This window comes from Vanacampus margaritifer, chromosome 2, assembly GCF_051991255.1.
Source record: "Vanacampus margaritifer isolate UIUO_Vmar chromosome 2, RoL_Vmar_1.0, whole genome shotgun sequence".
Classification (NCBI taxonomy): Eukaryota; Metazoa; Chordata; class Actinopteri; order Syngnathiformes; family Syngnathidae; genus Vanacampus; species Vanacampus margaritifer.
In genome coordinates this window covers 17,820,800-17,843,232 of record NC_135433.1, presented here as the reverse complement: position 1 = coordinate 17,843,232, position 22,433 = coordinate 17,820,800, and the positions used below count along the sequence as shown (strand labels likewise).

Here is a 22,433-nt window from a genome sequence, read left to right as displayed (position 1 = left end):
TTGTTTGGTTTGTTTGACAACTGGGAGCAGCATTCAAAAGCTTGAAGCATTATGGTCATCCAAAACTTCGAGGACATTTTACGCCCCATCCATCAAATTTTAAATAATCCACATGCTCAATATGCAGTTCACTTTGAGTAAATGTACTTGTCCTGAAACCAAATCTAAAATAATAATAATAATTTTGGGGAACCCCCTAAAATACAAATATTCTCTTGTCCCACCACCTACTGACTTAATTGAATCTCAAATGAAACAGTTATTATTATTATTATTATTATTGTTGTTGTTGTTTCATTGTTGTCTCTTGTAACTGTGGTGTGTGGAAACATTTGTTTTAGTAACATAGTTAAAATAATTATTTACCATAACCTTTTTTTTTTTTTAGCATGGTAGAATAAAGCTGTGAATCACATGATGGGCTGGACTTGACATCATCAGTTTTCCAAAAGAACGGGTGGAGCAAATGTCCTCTTCTAATTCTTCCATATTCTTATAACATAGTTGCCTTGATTGAATGTCTCACTCTACCTCATGCAACCCTGTTATGCATATGATCAGAATGATTTTTTTTAAAACATATTTACCTAACATTGCTGCTATGTGAAAAACACATGTCCATTTTCTTTGTTTTTATAGATTTTGTTTTTGGGTTGAAACTGAATGCAGACATCCCAAAAATCTAAAAATTGAGAGAAAAAAGGACATTAGTGTTAAATAGCAGCGACGATAAGCAAGTTTGTCCTCTTTGTCAGCAGGAACAAATAGCTTCTACTCCTAAGAAAGCCAACATTCATCCAGATTTGCAACTAGTTACCTGCAACCCTGTTGCTGTGATAGGGTTGCACTACATTAACAGTAGGGTTGTGAAAATTTTACCATTTATCTTTGCGCTAATCAAGCCTCTGATATATTACCTATTATTGATGTATCAGATAATCATAAAAGTGAAGGTTTTATTTTTCAATATTTTTGAAGCCCAAATCCCCCATTCTGGAATGACCCATATAAGTTAGCTGAGCTGTGTTCACCGTACGACACTATTACCATATCTTGAAAAACAAGTTGAGTAACTCGTATCTCAAGAAACATCTGTATATTAAAATACTATAGTGTACAATAGCTTGTTATCCAGCATCACCATGTCGTGTTAGCAGCAGATTTAAAGTAACCACTACATACAATGCATATACTGTAACCATATTTAATAAACATTTCAACAAGATACAATACATTCCAAACAGAATTGACTTCAGAACCTGTATGCAAAAGAGTTAACATCTTTGTTCTCGACAGAATCTTTAACATCTTACAAAAACCAGCATATAAAACATAGGAGGGATCAACCCTCTTTCCAAACCCAACTCATAATTTTTTACTTAAATATATTTGGCCTACCAGGAAAAAAAATGTCAGATGTTAAAAACTATTAACATTGCAGTGAAGTTTAATACCAACTTGTGTGGATTGCATTTATTTCTGCAGAAACAGCAGTTTGTACAGAAGTGCTTTGGAGTCAGAAAGTGCGGAATTGTTACCATGAAAAAAAAAATACACTGCATTGATGACATGGGTTTAAGGGTCTTCAATGTCCATGAATTCCTTTTTGGGTGAGATGGCCCCCCTGTACCAGGCGCAAGAGCCGTCGTTTCTCTTGATGCAAGCAAAGTGTTGGGCCTGCTTGCCGTTGGTGATCTTCTCCGTCAGGTAGTCTGTCCACAAGCACTCGGCGGGGCTGCTGATGGCGCATGGGACCGAAGTGCAATGCGTGATCTGAGGGCAACCAAGGAACGGGATTTCATGAACACATTGCCACATTGTGGAGCGACTACTGAAATGCTCAAAATGCTTATTTTTGTTAAAGATAACCAAATATTATTAACTCATTCCATTAAAAAAATGATTATTAAAAAATTAGGGGTGACAGGCGATTATTTTTTTTAATCGTAATTAATCACATGACTTCACTAGATTAATCACAAATTTTATGTCTGTTCTAAATGCACAATACAAAATTCTAGGTTTTCACATACTCTTGTTAACAAAAGTGGAAAAAAATGTTGAACTAATAGAAATAGTTCGAATGAATTTTTGACATTTATAGTCGTCAATGGCAGTGAATGAATAATTTAAAAAAGATTATAAAAAATTCAGGGCGTAAGGTGATTAATTTTTTTTACTCGTAATTAATTGCATGACTTCACTAGTTAACTCACAATTAATCACAAATTTTATATCTGTTCTAAATGTACAGTAAAAAAAAAAAAATCTAGGTTTTCATACTCTTGTTAACAACAGTGGGGAAAAAAACTTAATAGAAAATGTTCAAATGAATTTTTGACGTTTATAGCCATCAATGGCAGTGAAGTTAAGTGAAGTCATTTTTATTACACGTGGTATATCTCCACACTTTTGAGATACTGTGTTAATCTGTAGGTGCTGCTGTTTTGGTGAGCAATAGCTCAACTGGTCTCAATACAGTTGCAGTAACAATGTCAATGAATGTGGCGTTTATTTGTTCCAGAGGACGAGTGAGAAGCCCTCTATGAGTTGAGGGGCCCTTACAGAGCAGTATCAACCACAAATTCAAATAAAAATATATCTTTTCTGTTCCTACCTTGCAATCGCAGCCCATTTCGTAGCGCTGCACCAGGCTCTTCTTTTGCGTGGCACTCAACTTCTCCCACGGCTCATGGAAGTTGCACAGGTTGACGTGCAGTGAGCTGCTGTTGGACTTCAGTCTGCCTATAATGGAAGACAGGAGAGAAAATGAAGGGACAAGAGAACTAAAATTGGTGAAATTTGTTTCTGCAGAAAAAAAAAATAGACAATGTAGTTTCCCATTGCCACTAAATGTTCATGCTGCTTAACCTGTCTGTGTGTGCATCCAAGCTGGCTCCAGCCATGCGGTACATGCTGCAAGGTTGAGATACATATGGTTGGCCGATATGATCATACAACGCATATCCACCTTTCGGCACTTATCAAAATAAATGCAGATATGCGTTGTATGATCACTGGTCAAGCATAGACACTGGAGTGGATTTTCATTCCCGTTGAGGGCCGTCCTATACCACTAAAATCCAGAGTATAAAGCCAAATGTTTGGAATGTTCAGATTTTTCTACCTATTTCAATGGAATCTTTTGCACATTTTAGGCGTACACATAATTTCTGACTTTTTTTTTAATTCAACTATTTATGTAACTTTATTTTCTTGTTTCAGACATTTCTGTTCATTAACACCAATATTTAATTCAAAATATAATTATTTAATACGGTCTTTTTCATATATTTGCTGTTGCACTTTATTCAAAACAACAATACTGAAGCAAATTGTGTTTACAGTAAATGATTGCTTTTGTGTGTTTTTTTTGTACTTATGGTCAGCCTAGATGACATTCAGTGTCCCATTTAGTACTGTATCAGTGTAAATCGGTCCCAGGCTGATCGTGTTACTGAATTTGCTAACATTTCAGGTTCAAATTTAAGTTTGGGGCGCTGTGTAGCCAATAGGGGGATTTGTTGAATTTGCCAAAATATTGCAGTACTTCAAAGATTTGCCTGCAAGTTTGCAAACCAGTTGTCTACTTTGATGGCCTTAATCATTGTGGGTTGCAATCTAACAAGTCTCACATCTAACTTTACAAGTGTATTCATAATGAAAGAGTAGAGCATAAAATGCTTATAGGCCATAGGAGGATAAATGACCTATAATCACTATTATTGGCGGTGATAGGGGGCCCCAAAATCCAATTTTGCTTAGGGACCCATGGAGGCATTGCCCAAATACAAATAGGCATTTGTGAATAAGTACCTTTTCACCACTTAAGAGAAAAAAAAATGGTGATGAGGAAAAGTCACAATTATTTTAGTCATATTGTTCTGAACATTTTTAGGTGGGCACAGTGACTTTTGGTGCCAAATGCCTGTAAATTTACTGTCATGTCAATTGCTGCAGCCTCCTGTCCTAATACACCTGTCTAGTGCTACCATCAGTGTTTATGTCCATTGTTTGACCCTAGACACATACCTGTGATTAGATACTCTACGCCTTTAGCCAGAGTGACTCCACATAATGAAGAGGTTGGCGCAGTGTAGATGGCATCAAAATTCTTGTTAGGACCCTTGAACATCTGCAGAACAAACAAGTTAGTTATACTTACTGTACACTGGATTTGCACACATGCAGATACATGAAAATCTTTTACCTTGGTTTGTTTGATGTCATACTTAATGGGCTTGAAAAAGTCATCGTCAACCTTCTTGCCAACCACCTTCGCCTTGATGACTGAAAAAACAGAATGCATTTTTAAATGTGACATTAAGTTAAAAACAAAAGGGGCATCCACGTTTGAGGATTTGGTGCAAAGACAGCAGCACCACATGACTGTTTCGTCAGCTGTACCCTGAAGAATGCGTGTGCACAGTTGGGATCCAAAACACACGGAGGAAACCAGTCAGCACTTTGAAGACTAGAATTAAACAACGATAATTTTTCTAAAACCCACACAGCCTGCCTGTGTTTTCATATTTTTAAAAAAAAAACTGGGGATGAGGAAATCACTCTTACTTTCCAGCTTCCTGATTGGGAGGTTTGAATGTGAGAGGGGGGAATAGAACACTTCAAGTGGAAAAATATGATTTAAGGCTATACAGATGTGCCATTTCAGCTCTAGTACATCCAAGTCGTCTAACAAAAATAGAAGCTCGTTGTGTCTCCAATCCAAAGACTGATCATATTCCAGGCAAGTGAAAGTATCACTGGATCACCATAGAGTCAATGCAGGTGACTCATACAATTCTTAACATAGAATCCACATTAGTTTTGTTAAGGTGCCAAAACATACAAGGTAATTTTCGTTGATCTATCATGACTTGATTATAACAGATGATTCCAGAATGCGGGGCAGCACGGTGGCTGACTGGTTAGCACGTCCGCCTCCCAGTGCAGAGGACGTGAGATCAAGTCCGGGCTTCGGCCTTCCTGGGTGGAGTTTGCATGTTCTCCCCGTGCTTGCGTGGGTTTTCACCGGGTACTCCGGTTTCCTCCCACATTCCAAAAACATGCATGGCAGGTTAATTGAACTCTCCAGATTGTCCCTAGGTGTAAATGTGAGTGTGGTTGTTCGTCTCTGTGTGCCCTGCGATTGGCTGGCAACCAGTTCAGGGTGTACCCCGCCTACTGCCTGAAGCCAGCTGGGATAGGCTCCAGCACCCCCGCGACCCTAGTGAGGAAAAGCGGCCAAGAAAATGGATGGATGGATGGATGGATTCCAGAATGCAGTAACTCCTTTTATGGAGATGTGCAAAGCTGACTTAAGAAAAGTGGATAAATGAAGGCAACAGTGGTGATGGATGCAGCTGAGAAAATCTCCAAGTCCTCTGGCTACAATTTGTGGTAATACTGCTCGCCTGACTATGCTGAAATGTGTGTGTGTGAAAATGTGTGAATTATCCAAATGAAAGAAATTGGGTTTCAGACTGTCAGTACATCACTTGAAGCTCAAAGCCATGGGCAAAATACAAGGTCATGCAAAACTATTGGCTTCTAAATACAATTTGTGTATAATTTGTTTTAACAGAAGTCTTCATATTTCTGTGGAGTCCTTGCGGGCTGGGCTTGGTTCCTGGTGTGGACGTGCGCCAAGGATGGCGTCTCCTCGCTTGCTCAGCGGTGTATCTTCGTCCTGTTGTAAAACTTATTTGTGGGATTTGGGGGTTCTTGGGTTGAGTCCAGAGGTTGGGTGCACGGGAAGTAAGGAGGAGGGAGTGGGTGGTTGGCTAGGATGTGGGTTTTTATTGGTTGATTTGAATTCGCAATTAAAAATAAATAAATTGTAAAGCACTTTGAGCTGTATTTGCATGATAAGGTGCTATATAAAGTTGCCTTGACTTTAAAGTTACTTAGTTATTAAAGTTAAGATATTTGTTATTACTACTACAAAGTAGACTTTCAATCTCTAGTAGCGCAAAAACTATACATCTCAGATACTATGAAATCTGTCTTAATACTGACTATTGTGTATTTCCAGAGCGTGTGGTGTTGTGCACTTCGGCGGAGCAAACAGTTCAAAAGAAGACACAAAGTAAATGTAAAAGTAGAAAATTGCTCTACCAGTACTACCATATCATAATATAGACATACAACCCAAATGTATAAAATATTCTGTAAATAAGTCTTTGGTAATTGTGTGCTTATTCTCTTTTTCTCAATGCCGCAAACTGAGATGCCAACTATTGTCCCTGTGACTGTGACAAAAGTTCTATTCTAATCTGTTCCATTCTATTATTTCCCCCATTCTATTGTATTATTTTCCACAAGTCCACTAAACGGAAGCATGAGCTTTAGTGACTACATCTTAATGCTACTGTATGGATGCAAAATGACATGCTAAAAAAATAGCATGACATCTAAGTATAAACCTTAGGATAATGCAATCAACTCATTACTAGAGCACTATGTAAAACAACAACAACTAAGTGCTGTGCATAAGATACAACTTAAATAAGTTACTAGCAAAATAAATGTTTGATGTAATGTTTGAATAAAATACAAGCTTATTTTATGTTTGCAAATGTGTTGTTCAACAATAAGTCTGTGTGTAAGTGTTGTTTTTTGAAAAATATACATGTTATCTTCAGAATTGCAAAAAAAAAAGAAAAAAAAGGCATTATCATGTACGCTAGATGGATCAGTGAGTAGCCTACTCAGATGTATACTCAGAACTGATGCAGATGTTAAGAACTTTTACTTGGACTCGACAGAAGCATCGAATGCTTAAAAGCAGAGGTCCCCAACCCTGGTCCTCAGGGACCGGTATCCAGCCTGTTTTCCATGCCTCCCACAGCCAACACAGGTGATCTCTGGAGAAGGCTGATAACGATCTCCACCTGTGTTGGCTGTGGGAGGCATGGAAAACAGGCTTGACAGAGATCACCTGTGTTGGCTGTGGGAGGCATGGAAAACAGGCTGGATACCGGTCCCTGAGGACCAGGGTTGGGGACCTCTTCTTAAAAGCATGTTTCAAAGTTACTTCGGCCATTTCGTCACAAATAAACCAAAAACTGAGTTGGACTAACGCCACAATGTAAACTGATTTAATTAGCAATATACCTTCAATTCCCTATATTAGCAAGTGCCTTTCAAGTCATTTACGAAGTAGACTGTACATTTTAAGATGGATCGGCGGCAATCAAATGGTAAACAGTCATATAGAACTATTAGCAAAACCTTTGTTCCATTGCTAATATGGTAAATCACATCAAGTACCATGTTAGGAATATTAATGCCGAAATTGTTGCACATAATACATTTGATTAGACTGTCTAAAATGGGACATTAAGTTCAACACGCAACATCAAAGCGTAAATACGTGTAACATTTGGTCAGTAAACACTGCCCCAAATATACTGCGTATAGCGTTAGGCCCATTTAAAACTAAACAAACAAACAAAAGGCAATAGGCAATATATGTAGAGTTTCGTGAAACTTACCGACGTCTGCTTGGCAAAACGCCTGCTGCGGATGCGTCGTACCGCAGCTGCAGGCTTGTGTTCCTTCCTGTAGCCGCCACAAGTACAGCAGCACCAGGGGCAGCACGAAGCTCTTCACCGTCCAGCTCATCGTTGATCGTTCAGGACAACAAAGTAGTAATACAAACAAAAGTAGAAAACGAGGAAAAGCTTTTTAAGTTTTTCAAACAGGGAATGCACGAACCGTTCCTAAATTGCAGCTCTCTTCAGTGCACAGGACGGGTTACTTCTGCTTCGGTCCACGTTCACGAGGGCCTTTTTTATGGCTGCAGAATCCGCCCACAAGCAACGTCACTTGCACAGACTGATGTCTTTTTTCACCTTAGTGCATGCACGTGCGCATGTACGTGACGTTTTTAAAGGGGAAAAAGCGTTTAAAAACTCCACGAAAATTAACATAAGTCAACATAAGCAAAGATATATTTCATTAAATAACCGACACATCCATGTAAAATAAATAGAAAACTGTCAACACTGAAGGTTATTTCTCATTCTCATTAAAAACTGAAAATTGCTCAATTTTCCAGAATGATTAAAGCATATCAAGTGGGGACAATGGAAAGGAAAAACTGACACTTTAAGTTTGATTCATCATTTATAACGCTCTATTAATGCATATAAGGCTATTTTCTATTTCATTTTGTAGTCCGTTTATTTATTTGTTTATTATATATATATATATATATATATATATATATATATATATATATATATATATATATATATATATATATATATATATATATATATTTTTTTTTTTACAAAAATCATGCTGTGAGGGGGCCCCACTAAGGAGATTCCCTAATCCTGAGATCCACCAACAGGTAGTAAGTGGCCCTATTACGGGAGATTCTCAACATTTTATCTATGGTGTGAAAAGCAGCGCCATTGTTTTGTCATTGATATGAGCTAATATCAGCCATGTCTCAGGGGGCCCTGATAAGTTTCGTGTGTTGCCTACCATGTTGTGGCATCTCTGAGTCCAGTGACTCTCAAGATGTGGGCAATAACTCCACGTAAAAAGCTGCGCGGTCATTGTTGTTAAGAATCGATGCAAAATAAATGGAATTGAATTCAAAATGCTTTTTTCTTTTTGCAGTGCCAGTTGTCAAAGGACTAGCTTTGTACAAACAGGTTGTTCGGCTGAGTCACTGGCAAGTTGCCAGTGGCAACTGAGTCACTGCAAGTATTATATATGATTCAATTAGACATGTAAAAAGGGGAAAACATTGTTAATTATTTTCTTAAGAAACAAACATGTCCCCTAGTCTGAAATGTTTGTGAGACACCTTCACAGTAATGGGCTAAAGTTAGCAAGCCAGCTCATGTTGGCTTTGCGTGTACATGTTAATCCCAACATTTACCGAAAGAGGTTTCAAAAACAACTTTTTTAGAGCATGTCTTCACTGGAAAGGAGAGTAGTAGTAAGCAGAGTGGGCGTAATTTACACACGCCTGCCCACTGCTTAATTTGGCACGTATTTTATTTATTGGGTGTTGCATTTACACCTGACGACACTCTAAATAGGTTCTTCCGAAAAATGACCGTAAAACTGGGGAATTAAGTAACACAGTGGCGAGAAGCCTGTTTGCGTCACTAAATGACGATAATCTGTAATTACATATCCAGATGTGACATCAATTCCATTTAAAAAAATTGTGCGTGGCGTCACTGGCGTGGTTTTAACAATCAAGTGAATGCCCCCACCCTATCACCCCCAATTGTAATGAAAACCCCCAGGCACAATGTCAAAACTCAGATGGTGCAACATGTCATATGTACATGCCTGTGACACGCGCTGAGTAGAGTTGTCTTCATGGACTTGATGCGTGTGGTCATACTCAGTCATTAAAGTACCACTCGCAAAATACAGAGGAAGACTGGGAGGAGCGAGTTGACATCATCTCAGAATTTAATAGATTCAATGTGGCGGCGAGTGCCCCGAACCATGTGCCCCATCTGTGAAAGACTCATGTTGTTATGGTCACATTCTTGACTTCTTTTGCCCTTACTCAGGCGAAATAATTGGCCTTTTGTTGGAAACTTGAATACGGAGTGTGTGTGTGTCTTTGCTCTATCGTTTGTACATTGTGTGTGTAACTACTAGGAGTGTGACTTGCCTAGTACCTGGCGATTCAATTCATATCACGATTCATAGGTCACGATTTGAATTGATGCAGATTAATCCCGATACAAATCTATAAATTGATTATTGCGATTTTTTTAAAACTCAAATTTAGAAAATCTAATCAGTAAACTTGTACATGTAAACTAAGATTTGTATGAAAATGTATTTATTTATCTGAAAATTCAGGCTTATAACTGAGCCACTGCATTTAACAAACAGGTGTCAGTCTGTTTCATGTTTGAACAACACTAAAATAAAATATTAAGTCTTAATGTTCCATTAATATAACATTCGTCCATGCTTAATGTGTGAATCCAAAGACTAAGTAAGACGTTTTGTTGAATATTCCCATAAAAAATTATGTTTAAAAATCGATTTGGCCGCATATCGAATCAATTTGAGAATTGTGCGCTGTAATATCGCAATATATTCCTTTTTCTAACACCCCTAGTAACTACCATACCATTTGAAATTGTGGGGACATTTTGGTGGTCCCCACAAGTTCAGACCTCTTTTTGAGGGTCAAGACTTGGTTTTAGAGTTGAGGTTTGAATTGGGTTATGGTTGAGGTTAGGGTAAGGAATAGGGGTAGGCAATCATTTTTGATGGTTGGATTTAGGGGAAGGGGCTAGAAAATGCTTTAAGTCAATGAGATGTCCCCACGATGACACAAAGACAAATGTGTGTGTGTGTGTGTGTGTGTGTGTGTGTGTGTGTGTGTGTGTGTGTGTGTGTGTGTGTGTGTGTGTGTGTTACACGGTGGGGCCAATATATTGGGATTTCACAGAGTTGTGGGGCCCACCCGTCCTTGTGGGGCCATTTTGCTGGGCCTCACAAGTTTAGATCTCTTTTTGAGGGTCAAGACTTCGTTTTAGAGTTTAGTTTTGAATTGGGTTATGGTTGAGGTTAGGGTAAGGATTAGGGGTATGGACAATTTCAAGAAATTTCAGTGGCAGTGATGTCTGTGAGTCTAAAATCTCAAAAGATGTCAAAAATCTGTGGATATGACATGCAGGCCTCTAATTTGGTAGACAGTGCATGTGGAAAAGCTGGTATATCCTAATTTTCACGCAGGTGCAAGTCTCGCTAGTCTCATGACTTCTATTCACATACTGGCATGACTCCATTCTTATAAGTTTAGAACATAATCACAATAAAGTGAGTTTATTCTTGTAAAATCCAAATGAATCCCCCCCATTTATATGAGCTGTTTAATTTGTACGTTTCAGAAGAAACTTGGATGTCTTTGTGTAATACTGGGAGGGAATACAGTAAGAGTCTGTTTTAATTACTACTGTCCGATCATACAAGGAGTGTTTCTCGTATTTAGGTTTCTCAGCAATTGGTACGCAGCTTTTGCCAACTACTGGCTTGACATACACAGAGTTTTGAGGTTTTGATTTTTCAATACTGTGAAGGAAAAAACATTGTCATTGATTCTAGGTTGTTGTGTATAGCTTTTAGTGGTAATGGCATCAAACACACAATACATAACCCTGACTATGTATAAATAAGACGGAGTCCGTTTGGCTTGGCCGTCTTCCTTCTTGACATCATACTTGGCTACCTACTGTCTGGTTTATGGCCACACAGTGGTAAACACTTCCTCTATTTTCCACAGAAGAGCATATTACCAGCGTTGTTTGGCATAATTTAAAAAACAGACGGGAGACATCACGTTTTATGCACTCAGAATGACAAAAGGCCAGCACAAGGATTCCATCCAGAAAAGGGAAGATTCCCATACGCATGGAAATGTTGTAAGACGCGTGACTCATTGGTCAAGTGGAATTTACCAGATGTTGGATGCAGAAAGAAAATAGGAGGAAATGACACATCACAAAAAAAAAGAGCAGTTCTATGCTGTGTTTGGAATCAGAGGAATACCAGAAACCTCCAAACTGACCAAAGACTGACCCATTCCCGCCATGTCCTCAGCTTCAAGGCATTAATCGCATGACATCACAAAACAAAAAGTCCGCACAAAGCTTTTGTCACTGCAAAACTGGCTTGAACCGCAGGAGTTGAGATCCAGATTGTTTTATAATAACATTTGGCTGTTGAGAGAAGGCAGCTTTGACAAAGAAGTACAGTATAAGCAATACGGTCAAAAGGGGCTTAAACAAGGGGGCTATAAAGAATTTAATACACTTTTCAAGAGTCTGTTACCAGAAGACTTGAGTCAGACAGAAACAATTTATTTTAGGACTTGGGAGTTATATTGCAATAAGTGAACCCCTGGGAGCTAGTGATTATAATAAGTTCATCCTTTTCCATTCATCAGCAGAGGTGGGTACTTCTGCCAATTGTGAATTCCCATCAATTACGATGCCCACTTTCCGCCGAGTGCTTCCGTATTTTCGGGAAATTCTTTAGGACGCAAAGCCTCTCAAAAATATACGGAATGACAAGGACTGTCTCAGCCCGATCGACAGACGTAAACCTGTTTTAGTCGGTGCTCAGTCCGAGTATTTTTTCGAGGCTTCGCGTCATGTTACACTCACCGAAAGGTGGGCATTGTCATTGACGAGAATTGACGATTGACGAAAATGCCCATCTCTGTTTGCCGGTAACAGACAGACAGCGAATCCGAATTCTCCTGCGCAATCATCAGAAACAGTTTAACCCCCCCCCCCCCCCCAAAAAAAAAGAAATATATAAAAAATGTGTACCGTGTGTTGTTCAATATGATTAGTCAGCGAAAGTCCACAATGACCACAGGAGAGTGCGTCGTATTATGCAACAGTTCCTTCTCAACCTTTTTAACCCGATAATCAGGAATCAGGAAGAAGAAGATTCACTTCCTTCATTAGCGTCATTTGAGTTTTACCTCTTTGGCAGTTTGTGTTTGCGCCCATGGAAACAAATCATTGTGAAATACTGTATTTGTGTGTCCCCAAAGTAACAGAGGTCAAGGTCACCAAGGTCACTATTCCTCAGGACTCATGCATTAAAGTACAGATTATTGTGGTTGTGAATGAATTTTGACATTCACTGGTTAAAATTGACTTCATTCACATAATACTGTATTACAAATAATTTAATCACTTTATTTCCTATATTGGCCCCACGACCCTTGTGAGGAATTAGCAGTCAAGAAAATAGATGGATTTCCTATATTGCGACTTAAAGATGATCATTTTACAATTTCATTCTTTGAGATTTCCCGATAACTATAGAACTTCATTCCCATAACTTACACACAACTTTATTCTTGTAACTTTGTGATACTTTGTCCATCAGTTACTAGTAAAAAAAAAAAAATACATATACAGCGCTGCTCAAAAGTTTGTGAACCTCTTGAGCAATTTGGATTTTCCAATTGTTTCAACCTGATTTTGTTGTTCAATCTGAACCATAACATTTTATATGAAATAACAGGTGTATTTCAATGCATTGTTCTTTTTATTTTTTTATCAATTGTTTAGTCAAAACTATATTAAAAAGAGTTTTTGGTCAATTCATGTTGGTGCAAAAGTGAGTGAACCTCGAGCTGCATTGCTTAAAACAAGCAATCAAGTAGGATCAGTTAGGACAAATTGGTAGCTGAACTAACCACTGAAATGGACCAATGAAATGAGAGGTTTAGTGAAGAAATTGTGCATCACTGACTGAAACAGAGACAAAACCACGCCACTTTAGTCGTACCCAGGTGAACCCATACAGGTCAGTCATGCTGAGAGAAAGAGAAATCTCAGGGGACCTCAGGAAGTGGTGCAATGTCCGATTAAGTGAGAGGTTCACATACTTTTGCACCCATGAAAGTTTTTCTTAAATCAACAACGTTTGTTCAAGAATGAATGGCAATATTATCATTCTTTTTGTTCAAGTCCATTATTTTCAATGTCGGCATTGTAGATTGTGGTATGACTAAAAATTTAATAAGGTTATTTATTACTGCAGGGTTTACAAACTTTTGAGTAGCACTGTATATACAAACCCAATTCCCAAAAAGTTGGGACACTAAAAAAATTGTGAATAAAAACTGAATGCAATTAAGTGGAAGTGCCAAATTTCAATATTTTGTTCAGAATAGAACATAGATGACAGGTCAAGAGTTTAAACTGAGAAAATTTATCATTTTAAGGGGAAAATATGTTGATTGTAAATTTCATGGTGCCAACAAATCTAAAAAAAAAGTTGGGACAGGTAGCAATAAGAGGCTGGAAATGTCAATTTCACTTATAAAAAAAAAAGCTGGAAGACCAGTTAGCACTAATGAGGTCCATTGGCAACTTGATTGGAGTATAAAAAGAGCTTCTCGGAGTGGCAGTGTCTCTCAGAAGCCAAGATGGGTAGAGAATCAACAATTTCTCCAATGTTGCGCAGAAAGATAGTGGAGAAATGTCAGAAAGGTGTTTACCAGCCAAAAATGGCAAAAAGGTTGAAGTCATCATCATCTACAGTGCATAACATCATCCAAAGATTCAGAGAATCTGGAACAATGTCTGTGTGTAAGGGTCAAGGCGGAAAAAACCCACTGGATGCCCTTAAACGGCACTGCACCGCAAACAGGAATGTGCACTGTAAGGGAAATCACAGAAGGGGTCAGCAATACTTCCAGAAAACATTGTGGGTGAACACAATCCACCGGCCCAGCCGCCGTTGCCAGATGAAACGCCACAGTACAAAGAAGAAGCCATTTCTAAAGCAGACCAAGAAGCGCAGGCGTTTCTCTGGGCCAAAATGGAGTCTGGCAAAGTGGAAACCTGTTGTGTGGTCAGACCGATCACGATTCCAAGATCTTTGTGGAAAACTGGGGCGCTCTGTCATACTGACTCAAGAGGACAAGCCAAGTTGTTATCAGCACTCCGTTTATAAGCCTGCATCTTTGATGGTATAGGGTTCGTCAATGCAGAAAGGTAAATTGAGATTGGAGAACAACATATGCTCCCATCCAGGCATCATCACTTTCAGAGAAGATCTTGCATTTCTCAACACGATAATGCCAGACCACATGCAGCATCATGGCTGCATAGGAAAAGGATCCGGCTATTGAAATGGCCAGCCTGCAGTCCACTAATTTCCCTTCTAGAGCACAATTGGCGCATCATAAAGGGGGAAGGTGCAACAAAGAAAGCCCAAGACAGTTGAAGAGTTCGAGAGACGCGTGTTAGACAAGAATGGGACAGCATTCCTATTTGTAAACTTGAGAAACTTGTCTCCTTGATCCCCAGACGTTTGCAGACTTGTAAGAAGAAAAGGGGATGCCTCACAGTGGTGAAAATGGCCTTGTCCCAACTTTTTGGAGATTTGTTGACACCATGGAATTTAAAATCAACATAGTTTTCCCTTAACAAGATACATTTTTTCAGTTTAAACATTTGACCTGTTCTCTATGTTCGATTCTGAATAAAATATAAAAATTTGGCACTTCCACATAATTGCATTCAGTTTTTATTCACAATTTGTATAGTTTCCCAACTTTTGGGGAATTGGATTTGTATATACAGTGCTGCTCTCTCTCTCTCTCTCTCTCTCTCTCTCTCTCTCTCTATATATATATATATATATACATATATATATATATATATAAAATAAGGCACATTTCATTATTCTCTTAACCTCAAGTAACTTTTTTTCCTCCTAAATCTACGATAGTATACCTATAATGGTACAATTTCTGCTCATAATATAATGACGTCTGTAACCGCTGAAATAAGGTAAAGGTAAACTCCACTGATGGTCACACCCAACTAAGTGGGGGCGAAATTCGTTCTTTGCATTTGACCAAGCCCCTGAGGGAGTTGTGAGCAGCAATGATTGCGCTCGGGAATCACATGGTGACCTAACCCCCCAATTCCAATCCTTTATACTGAGTGTCAAGCAGGGAGGTAATGTGTCCCATTTTTATAGTCTTTGGCATGACCCAGCCGGGGATTGAACCCACAACCTCCCAGTCTCAGGGCGGACACTCTACCACAAGGCCACTGAGTTGGTAAATGTGCTGTTATGTTCTTGGGTTATAACATTTTTCTTATAGATTTTTTTTCCTCTCAATAATATAATATATAATATTCCAACTTTTTTCTAACTGCCCTACTTTATACCCTTAATTTTGCATTTTTTTCTTCTAATATTTTTTTGTAACATAACATGCTCACAATGTTCTTGTATTATGACTTACATCTGAAGAAATTTAACTTTTCTCTCAATTCTCCAACTTTATTCTCATAACTGTAACTCATACTCAACTTCTTACTCATATTACAGTAAGTAACATGCTAACGATGTTTTTGAAAATAAAATAAACTTTTTTTGACTTTTGTAACTGGCAGGACATGCTAACGTTCTTGTACTTTTTTCCCCCTTCTTTTTTCTCAAAAACTTCCCACTCAGTCATACTTACGGGCAATTTAGAGCCTTCAATTCAGTCAAGAAGCATGCATTACAGTACTCAGGATTAATAATTATTCCAAATTATGAGTATTACAAATAAACAAGTTGTGCAAAGACTTACACTGTAGAATACAGTCAAATATTATTCACAGATAAACAAGTCAATTATGTGAAGAAATATCAGCGTTTGGTGCATGAATCAGCGATAGTGACCCATGAGAGATTGGTGGAGTCATCTAAGGCTCGAGACATACATTTCATAACCCACTTGCCCAGGCATGTTTCCATGACATGAGGTGTGTGTGGTGAAAGCGCAATCGCCAAGGAAGAGTGTGTGACTCATCCTTCATCAAACCCGCCGCTAACGCAGATCCTTTCATTCTTTGACATCAAGATCTTGTGGGAAAATGTTCCACCGTTTAATATATTGAAAAACATTTACTGTAAAACCCTGCCTAGCAATTTTCGTGTTCATTGTAACTGAAAAAGTATCTATATGGCTCTGGCAAGTGCCAACAACATGAAACCACACCAAAATTAGCCTAGCAGTATTAGTGAAAGCTAGCAAGCGTGCTAGCCCACTAGCTGGCGTCTATCTCCCATTAACGAGCTAAAAGTCACTTCGCTTCCTGACTCTGATAAAGGTCGGACGCATTAACAATAACTATTGGGAAGACGAACTTTTGCATCAATCAACAACTTGATAATCCACACAACTAGATATGTGAGGAATTACCACTTTGATTATCTGCATCCTATTGCATTCTGGGAGTGGAAATTAATAAACTTCAGCTTCATCCCGTCAGTCCTTTTTCTTTTCAGGTATAATTGTATGTGAAAAGTGAATGTTGTAAATTGTCACTTTGATTGTCCGAAAGGAAAAATGAACAAATAAAAACAATAAACAAAACAAAAATGCTAAGCGCCTCTTGCTATTCTTCATTCAACAAAGGAAACTGAGGAATTCTGCGAGAACAGAATTAATAGCGTTCATGCATTTGTCCATGTTAGGTTTATTTGTTTCCCACGGCCTTGGCGCTTTTTGTTTTCGTCTCAGCCGCATTTCTCGCCCTCCAAACACAATCTTGCTTTGTGATTGGTCAGAATTACCAGCAGTTCGGAAGGGTGAAAAAAAAATAATCAACGGGCTCGGGACAAGATGGTTTCTCAGTTTGGTGGCATCTAGTAGGCAAGGTTATAAAATGCTACGAAATATTTCTTTTAGCATTTTAGTAGACTGATGCCAGTGAACAATATTAAATCATTGTCCTTGGTCACCTACAGATAAAATAGAATTCCCGGCTTTAAAAGGCTTACTCAAAATAAAAATTAATCAGCAGCAGCGTGCAGCAGAAGACTTTGAATTGTGTGTAACAGGTGTCCCAGCTGATAAGCATGGCCCATTGTTATGGAGAAAGCCTTCAGTCCATGGACAGGGGAGAGGTGAAGGAAAAGCGTCCAGCAGCATTTCTTCCAGGAGAAGGTCCAGATAAAGGTTGTTTTGGGAACAGGCTGACAATATCAGTTATCCTTGAATTTATAGCTGGAACTGCTCAAAAGGCAATAATTAGCTGAATTTGGCTATCAATTTTCCAAGACGATATACCAACATCTCCACGTTGTTTACCATTTGCAGTGTCCAAGAGTTCACTGGCTGCTTGAGTCAGAGTTGACTGCTCGTCTACACCATCTAGAAGTCTGGCAGCTTGCTCACTTCCAATAAAGCTGCTCCCGTCGGCTGACTTTTACAATACATTTTACCAGGGTTGGGAGGGTTACTTTTAATATGTAATTCGTTAGTTACCTGCTAATTTTTTTTGTTAGTAACGTAATTCAAATACCATAATATTAAAGTAATGTAACTGGATTACTCCAATATTGAGTATGCTCATGAAGACAAAATAAAAATAAATATCACCACAATATATATTCTATACAATGTGCCCCTGCTATTTGCGGGTGATAGGGACCCGGGGAGCCTACAAATAGCAAAAATCATTGTGTAATTAAAAAGCATGTAGGCTATTGCTTGATGGCCATATGCTGTTTTCAAACTGTCACTGAAAGCAACCCCACCTCACAGTTTGACAGATAGGTCCAATGAATATGATGCGTGACAACTGCAAAATGAACTTTTATCTCAGTTTAGCCGTGTATATGTTGTGCACGATGTTTAAATAGTGAATTGGTGGGAGGAAGATTTGTTTGGAAGGTGTAACTCACATTATGCTTGTAGGCTAGCGGGCTAGCTAGCAAGAAGCTACAGCGCGTAGCATGCCGCTGGACTCTCAGCTCAAACTTTCGCTTCGAGTAAGTTCCAGTAAATACTGGTCGCTATTTCCTCCTCGTCTGTGAAGCTTGTGGAGGACACGGACTAGTCAGTTCGTTCCCACCTAGCCGGCCGGCATGTAGCAACGGTCCCACTCGCGCGGGCATGCACGTGCTGTCTCGCGCATCGTAGAAATTGTAATCCCTCAAAGGAATCCCCATTTTTAATAACTGTACATGTAATCTGATTACATGTTTTTTGCCTGTAACTAATGGAATACGGTTAAAAAAAATATTGTAATCTGATTATGTAACGGCGGTACATGTTTTCCGTTACTCCCCAAGCCTGTGTTTTACAATAATCAGGAAACTGTCACCTCCAAACAAGATACCCGTCATCAGAAATCCTATTTATGTAGACATCTTCCACATCCTCAATGGACAGAATAGACAGGCACACCATTTTTTTCCCAGGAATCCATGGTGTATCCAGCTGCAACTGTCCACTCGTGGCAAGCTGACTTTTCCAATTGGGTTGAGACCAGCTGTCCAAATCCATGACTCGATTTTGAAGAAACGGGGTGGAAGCCCGCAGTAGTAATTTAGACAGAACATGACAAAGGCAGCATCTGATCTTAGTAAATCACATTTATCTTTTTACATGTTATCCATGGCTTTTTCAAGTGTTGACACTTCCTAGTCCCAGTTAATGGACAATGTTATTGTATAGCGAATTTATGGTTGACAGAAACTCTTAGTAAACAAGATTAGGATCTTTGAGTAGGCAGCACGGTGGCTGACTGGTTAGCACGTCCGCCTCCCAGTGCAGAGGACGTGAGATCGAGTCCGGGCTTCGGCCTTCCTGGGTGGAGTTTGCATGTTCTCCCCGTGCTTGCGTGGGTTTTCACCGGGTACTCCGGTTTCCTCCCACATTCCAAAAACATGCATGGCAGGTTAATTGAACTCTCCAAATTGTCCCTAGGTGTGAATGTGAGTGTGGTTGTTTGTCTCTGTGTGCCCTGCGATTGGCTGGCAACCAGTTCAGGGTGTACCCCGCCTACTGCCCGAAGCCAGCTGGGATAGGCTCCAGCACCCCCGCGACCCTAGTGAGGAAAAGCGGCCAAGAAAATGGATGGATCTTTGAGTAGACCCCAGACAGTTTTTCCTGGTGCCTTTTAGTACGCAGAGTTCTTAATCTTCCGTCTGATGTATAGATCATATGCTTTGCTTTCTCAGTGCAATACTAGAAAATTGTAAAGACAGGCAGATGATCACATCTTGAAGTGCATTTACCATCCTAAAATCAATTTTATTGGTAAATATGTTACTAATGTGGCTGCATCTAGTCACCATTAAAAAAAAACAGCATTTATTTGATAATTTTTTAAATTTATTTATTTTGAGTAAATATACTTTTAATGCCAGGTACTTTTTTCAGACCCGACAGCCCCCCTGTACCAGTCACAACAGCCATTGGTGCTCTTGATGCAAGCAAAATTTTGGGCCTGGAGAACACCATTGCTCAACTTTCCTGGCAGGAAGTCCGTCCACAAGCACTCAGTCAGGCTGTTCATGCAGCATGGGAAGGTGAAGCAGGGATTGATCTGTGGGTGACCAATAAAAAGGATTTCAGTAACATGTTCACATATCAGACTACTAGTTTGCTAATAGATAAAGCACTTGCTGAAGTAGACAATAGCCATCATAAGAGACTGCAACAAATCAATTCTTACCGTGCAATCGCAGCCCTCGCCGTAGCGGTCCAACACATTCTTTCGCGTGTCACTCAAGGCATCCCACGGCTGATAGAAGTCACACAGGGAGACATGCAGCGTGCCGTCAAACTGCAGCCTGCCTGCATTTGCACAAGAAGAAAGGAGCATGCACTCAATAGACAATTGAGTGTATTTGACAATAGTTGGACCATGGAATAGCTTGTTTTCATATGGGAAAAAAATTATAGCTTTTTTTTATACCCATGAGTAGATATTCAGTGCCCTTGGTCAGAGTGATTCCACATGCTGCAGAGTTGGGTCCAGTGTAGATGGCACCAAAAAGCTTTTTGACACCCTTGAAGGTCTATAAAAACAATGATTAATGTCTAACAGTCATAATGTACATAAAGCATTTATAAATTAAGCATCTCACCTTCATGTGTTCGATGCCATACTTTGTGGGTCGACCTTCACCTTGAGTGCCAGGCATCACTCCAAGAACCTTGGCCTTGATTACTAGAAAGGCATTTTCAAAAGATTGATTAAAACCCAAAGAGGCCATCCAGGCTAAAGACAATAGCACAAATTTAAAAAAATATATAATAAAGACAAGCTATTGTTTAAGAGCATCATGTAAACATTTCTGTAATACATAGGCCGAAAATTGTGCAAAAATGCACAAACAATTCAAAAGTTTGTCAGAATGGGGAAGAAATGCATCTGATACAAGTTCAAAAAAAGGCCAACATGCTTAATGTTGTCGACAACATCCGGATTCCCGAGCGCGGCGCTGCTGCTCACCGCTCCCTCAGGGGATGGGTCAAATGCAGAGAACAAATTTCACCCCACTTAGATGGGTGTGACAATCAGTGGATCTTATATTAATTGGCCAAATGAAATTGTTGCCTCTTAAAACTTGGAATTGTAATCAACACTAGAAAAAGCATATATAAAAAAAATAAAATAAAAAACTTTGAGAACACCCATTTTAATTGCGCAGTCAAAAAACACTAGCTCTATAAAAGTCTGTTAAATTAATGTTTAAAGGCACACAAAGTTACTTGACAAGCCATTAAGTGGCAATGTAGACTACAAATTGTCCTGAAACAGAAATTTAAAAAAATAAAAAATAAAATGAAAACTTGACACCTGTAATTCCGTACCTAGCAGGTCAACGTACAAAGTTTATCTAAAAAGTCTATTTAATTGTAAAAAAATAAAGGCCTCTTTAAAGTAATTTTGTCAAAGTACCAGAGCCACAGAACTGGAGAGGGACAAAATGTCATATACAAAATAAACACTCCCTTAAATTGTGTACATAGCATTTAAACCAGGGACGGCAGACTACAAATACCAATTGGTATTGGGCAGATAGCAGGCCTTATTTCAAGGTCGGCTATCGGGTGCCCCCTTCTGGCCATTTTACGATCAGGAACCAGAAATTAGATTAGAGAGAGAGAGAAAAAAACAACACCATTCACTTCATGCAATTATGAAGAAATATGCTATACAATGATAAATTGCGTAAAAGCGTCTTTTTTTTTTGGGGGGGGGGGGGGGTCGATCAAAAGTACTAGTAGTATTAGTAAAACCCCAAGAATTGCGTACTCACACCAGTATTGGCCTAAAAGGGAGGGGGGAAATCCCTCACTTAAACCATTAAAAAATATAAATAAAAACAAATGACAGAGGTGAGTACCAATCAACTTACCAACAACATCTGTCTGGCAATACAACTGCTGCGGATGGATTGGTAAACAGGTGCAGGCTTGTGCTCCTTCCTCCTGGAGCCCCCACAAGCACAGCAACACCAGGGGCAGCACAAACATCTTTGGAATCTTACAGCTCATCCTTCTGGAAAACAAAATCAGAAGTGGGTTGCGCAACAAGTGTGCCGTTTCTCACAAAGGCGCTGTGTTCAGTAACAAGAAGTAGCTGGCTCTGCTTGAGTTCAGATTGACAGCCTTCATATAGCTGCAGGCTCCGCCCACAATTAAGTGACGTCACTGGCACGCTGATTGATGACTGCTTTCACCTGACACTTTCATCACCTACATAATTAACAAAACGTCCTATAAAATGTATGGAAGCCCGAAAGTGTCAAAATTCAATAAATAAAAACGTCATTTTTATATAAATATCCTTTAGATAAATAACAGGCAATTATTTAATGTGGCCATTAAATTGTAAAATGTGTTAGTATTATTATGAATAGTGTTCGGGCTATTCTTTAATATGCAACTAATATTTTATTTTGCTCAAATATTTCATAATGATTATTTTAACAACGTCATACTTTTTTTTTAATAAAAAATGACATTTAATTTATTTTCCAAGGTTTTATACGATAAGAAAACGTTTTTTTTACAAAGTCAGTTTTTATTTCATAATGTCCTTTTCCACAATTGCCTTTCTATTACATATTGCCGTTTTACAGCTGAATGACTT

General features: G+C 38.9%; 2 protein-coding genes across 2 annotated transcripts; both read right to left on the bottom strand.

Annotated features, from left to right (window-relative positions):
* Positions 1–1,190: 1,190 nt before the first annotated feature.
* LOC144044665 (metalloproteinase inhibitor 2-like) lies at positions 1,191–7,830 on the bottom strand. Its single transcript, XM_077559214.1, has 5 exons — positions 7,497–7,830; positions 4,211–4,290; positions 4,033–4,135; positions 2,618–2,745; positions 1,191–1,773 (listed from the first exon to the last, which is right to left on the bottom strand). Exons 1-5 carry the CDS (start codon positions 7,624–7,626, stop codon positions 1,576–1,578), a joined length of 639 nt encoding a protein of 212 aa, XP_077415340.1. The 5' UTR covers positions 7,627–7,830; the 3' UTR covers positions 1,191–1,575.
* An 11,808-nt stretch (positions 7,831–19,638) lies between these two features.
* LOC144044036 (metalloproteinase inhibitor 2-like) lies at positions 19,639–21,935 on the bottom strand. Its single transcript, XM_077558218.1, has 5 exons — positions 21,697–21,935; positions 20,419–20,501; positions 20,247–20,349; positions 20,004–20,125; positions 19,639–19,874 (listed from the first exon to the last, which is right to left on the bottom strand). The coding sequence occupies exons 1-5, from the start codon at positions 21,833–21,835 to the stop codon at positions 19,686–19,688; spliced, it is 636 nt and encodes a 211-aa protein (XP_077414344.1). The 5' UTR covers positions 21,836–21,935; the 3' UTR covers positions 19,639–19,685.
* Positions 21,936–22,433: the final 498 nt, after the last annotated feature.

Excerpts from the sequence above, each read along its gene's own strand:
- LOC144044036 (XM_077558218.1), bottom strand. The coding sequence starts at position 21,835 with ATGAGCTGTAAGATTCCAAAGATGTTTGTGCTGCCCCTGGTGTTGCTG. Across the intron at positions 20,502-21,696 it reads TTGCCAGACAGATGTTGTTG|TAATCAAGGCCAAGGTTCTT; the intron begins GTAAGTTGATTG and ends ATGCCTTTCTAG. Across the intron at positions 19,875-20,003 it reads GCGAGGGCTGCGATTGCACG|ATCAATCCCTGCTTCACCTT; the intron begins GTAAGAATTGAT and ends GGTCACCCACAG.
- LOC144044665 (XM_077559214.1), bottom strand. The coding sequence starts at position 7,626 with ATGAGCTGGACGGTGAAGAGCTTCGTGCTGCCCCTGGTGCTGCTGTAC. Across the intron at positions 4,291-7,496 it reads GTTTTGCCAAGCAGACGTCG|TCATCAAGGCGAAGGTGGTT; the intron begins GTAAGTTTCACG and ends CTGTTTTTTCAG. Across the intron at positions 2,746-4,032 it reads CGTAGAGTATCTAATCACAG|GCAGACTGAAGTCCAACAGC; the intron begins GTATGTGTCTAG and ends CTTCCATTATAG.